Below are 3,817 nucleotides of genomic sequence, written 5' to 3'. Positions count from 1 at the left end.
TAAAGTGGAGAAACTATTTTTTTATTATGATTACAAGAAATAATAAACTAATGAAATAAAGATGCCTCTTTTTTTTTTCTTTTTTCTTTTTTTATATATCCATATATGACAGTCACACCCTCGTAACTGAAACTTCTAAACAAAATAATGTCAAGAATTAAAATAAGAGAAATAAACTCAGTTACAAACTTAATTATGCCACAAACTTAATCAAATTACTGATCCCTTTTGGTTTGTCTTATAATAACTTAGGCAAATGTTTAGCCTTTCCACAAAACAATGCATTGAGAGGGACATTAGTTTCAGTGTATAAGCTTTGCTCATTGTTCCACACCCTTAGATACAACTCTTGTCCTAAATACCGATTTTCCCATATTGCAGACCTCAAGTTCCACATCCCCTTATTGTCCAAAGACACCATTATGGCACTCCAAGACTTTGGATACACCTGTTCATCCATGGATGCAACATACAAATAATTCAAATAATTCCTCATTGCCAAAACTATTGGGTGTGATCCTATCTGATTTTAAATTAAAGTGATACATCATATTTTTAATTCCTTTTATTTATTTATATCACATTATTTTGCAATATAAAAGTTAACCAACTCACCTGAACAGTGTGTCTTGAAACACCATCAACCAAATTGTAAGTCTCTCTCACTTTAGATGTCCAAATGCCATTGCCATATCTAAACACATTTGGATTCAAACAACACATCATTATGAATTAATTTTGTATTTAATAAATGTAATTAAGTTAAACCCAATTATTATTAACAAAAACACAAAAACTTAATAGTTGTCTTACCCGACAACATAGAAGCTAGATCCATCCATATGCCATGACTGAATAGTATTTTCATTATTCTGAAAGATTATTTCTGCAAAGTCATGAAGGGTTAAACCAATGACAGATGTTCCTAGTTTAATAGGGTTGTTTGAAGAAGAAGGGAAATCTTTGATTGTATTGAGATCAAAGACACCAGGAATGTTGAACCAATCAGCTAGCTTCAATGGGGTGCTTGGATTGATGTGTGAAATTCCGTTTACTGCATATCTTAACTTTCCTTTTACAATGGATTTAGAATTTGCTAATTGTAATATTCTCAATACAGGGATGGTTCCATAGTGGAATGATCCTTGAGGATTTGGTCGTGCTGCGTTTGCTGTTAAATTCAGCCTTTGAAAACATAACAAAATAAAACAGAGTTAGAAACTAATCATTATTAGAAGCTTCCCAATTTCAAACATGTTTTTAAAAAAATCAATTGGTCAATGCAAATCCATTAAAAACAAAGCAACACAAAAGTAAAAAAGTAAAAAATAAATAAAAATGTACCTGATGGTCCTGGCTTGTTTGATGGACCAATCTAGATCAGTAGTTGGGGCAATGGGTAATTGACCTGAGGCCTTAGTGTTGGATCCAGAATAACGAAGTGTTGATGTGGTAGTAAGAACAGGGTCAGTGAAACGGCTTGATGCAACAATGTAATAGTCACCAATTGACTTATCCAGTGTGACCAAAACTGTCACTGATTGTCCAACATGAACATCAAGGGACTTATATGTTTCTTGTAATGTATGAGCACCTTCAACTTCAATCAGCTTCAATGAATGACCTTGTATTCTGAAGTTAATTGAGGTTGCTATTCCAACATTCGACACTCTGAACTTGTATGTTTTCCCTAAAATATGTCAATTCTTGTATTATGATTTAGTTGTTTTAAAATATACATTAATATTCAATAATTATAAATACAAATATTTTATCTTTATCCACTTTTTTGAGTGGGATATTTCCATCATTCCACCAATAATTATTAAATAGATTAAGTATTAAATTAAACTTATTAAGAATGAAATCATGTTTACTTTTTATGAGGTAGGTTAGTATATGTAGCGAATAATTAGAAAGACCCTATATTTAAGGACTAAGAAACAACATATTAATAAATGTAGTAGGAGTGGTTTACCTGCTTCCCCTGTAAATACAGCAACATCTTTTTGGCCATTTATAAGAAGAGCATCAGGAAAAGGAAGACTCTTGCCAAGGTCCAATAGCCTCCTTAGTACCTACAAATCAAGATTCCATATCTAACTTATCAATTATTATTTCCAATAGATCATACATAATATAACAACTAAATCATAATATACTAATTGGTATGAAGGGAAGTGATTTCTTAACAAACCCTATGGTTGGTCTTGTACCAATCACCAACAAGTAGAGTGAATTCTCCATCAGGTGCAGGATATGGAATGGATATAACAGATCTTTGCTGAATGTTGAATCCTCCAAAACCACCAGCAGCTTTATGGATTTTGGTTGTTGGGAAATATGTGTAGGTTCCAATTTGATCTTTTAATTGAAATTTGTATGTCCAGTTTGTGTTGGGAGGAATTGCACAATTGGTTCCTAAAACTCCATCTTGCCATGATGTCTTTCTTTGTTTTATACCATTCCTATTTTATGTCACACAACACAAATAAATTAAATGACTCAATGCACTTTACACTTTCTAACCTAAATCCTATTTAATCTTTTTGGTTTTATCCATTCAATTTTCCAGAGAAAATTGTATGGAGAAATAAAATTTGTTCGACGATTGTTTTAATTAGAGTTCAATTTTGGAGTTTCTCGAACGATTTGTCTTTTATAAAGCTTATTAACCACTTCCGAACAATAATTTAGTTAAATACTCCCTCTAGTTCTAATTTTAAGAAGAAAAAACAAAAAAATATCAATACCAATGAATTTATTTGTTACTATCACTTTTTGATTATATTTACAAATATATCTCATCATAGAAAAGTATAAAACATTAAATGCATTCATTAATTTTAAAAGATAAACATTAAATAAAGATAAAAAAATGATTTAAGTAATAAATACATTTTAAAAGTCACACCTTTTCTTATAATTGAGAACCAAAACAATCTCTAAAATTTCTTATAATTGGGACCGGAGCTAGTAGTAATTTATCTAAAGAAAAGCAAATGAGTGAATTATTAATTTAGTTTTTGAAATTACATGACATGCAATTTAGTTTTTGAAATTAATGAAATTTTGTCATGGTCCATATCTATGAAATTGAAAAATCTTTCGTAAAATTAGTTTCATTGACAAAAAAAATATTTTAAATTTTTTTTTAGAATTTCTTTAATTTCGAGGCTTGAACTAGTGATTCACTTAGCAACTAAAAGTGGAACAGAACCACTTACCATGTAATGAGGAATTTATCGTCCAACTTGTTAATGACATTGATAACAATATTGTCATTAGTAATGGCATCAATTGTAGGGCCTGGAAATTGGCCATTGATAAGAATACCCTGATATAAAAAGAGACTAAATAAATATCACAAACTTTTTCAAATGTGAAAAGAATGTCATTTTAAAAAGCAGGGAAAAAAATAGACGAACCTCTTGTGGAACACCAAGAGGAAAAATTGTTCCATTAGTAATTTCCCATGTGAAGAATAAATATCGGTCTTCAGCAATAACTGAAAGTGCACTCCAACAAGCCAAAATTCCAAGAAAAATTGGAGTTAAAATGGCCTGCTTCATCTTCCTTTATAATAAAAATACCCTGTAAATTTCAAATGTACGATTTTAATTGATTGGACATAAAGTGAAGTATATCTAAAATTATGCAAGCACTATACTAGTTTTTTCAAAAATAATTAGACAATTCATATGTTTTCATCTAATAGCTTAAACATTTGGTATACTTGGATATGTGATATATATGTCTTCTCTACACTCAATTCATTTAATTTTTGCCACTAAACTTTAATATATATATATATATA

The 3,817-nt window shown here is 30.0% G+C and overlaps 1 protein-coding gene across 1 annotated transcript in view; it reads right to left on the bottom strand.

Moving 5' to 3' along the window:
• The window catches only part of LOC101514400 (L-ascorbate oxidase homolog), a 4,314-nt gene continuing 497 nt past the window's right edge, over positions 1-3,817 (bottom strand). The window contains exons 2-9 of the mRNA XM_012718203.3: positions 3,429-3,594; positions 3,228-3,337; positions 2,198-2,468; positions 1,979-2,078; positions 1,345-1,690; positions 814-1,185; positions 616-694; positions 1-448 (exon numbers count right to left, since the gene is read on the bottom strand). Of these exons, the coding sequence (XP_012573657.1) occupies positions 239-448; positions 616-694; positions 814-1,185; positions 1,345-1,690; positions 1,979-2,078; positions 2,198-2,468; positions 3,228-3,337; positions 3,429-3,572 (1,632 nt within the window). The 5' untranslated portion in view covers positions 3,573-3,594 and the 3' untranslated portion in view covers positions 1-238. The remainder of the gene's footprint in view (positions 449-615; positions 695-813; positions 1,186-1,344; positions 1,691-1,978; positions 2,079-2,197; positions 2,469-3,227; positions 3,338-3,428; positions 3,595-3,817) is intronic.

Source organism: Cicer arietinum, chromosome 7 (assembly GCF_000331145.2).
Source record: "Cicer arietinum cultivar CDC Frontier isolate Library 1 chromosome 7, Cicar.CDCFrontier_v2.0, whole genome shotgun sequence".
Taxonomy (NCBI): Eukaryota; Viridiplantae; Streptophyta; class Magnoliopsida; order Fabales; family Fabaceae; genus Cicer; species Cicer arietinum.
This window is presented reverse-complemented; position numbering and strand designations above follow the sequence as displayed.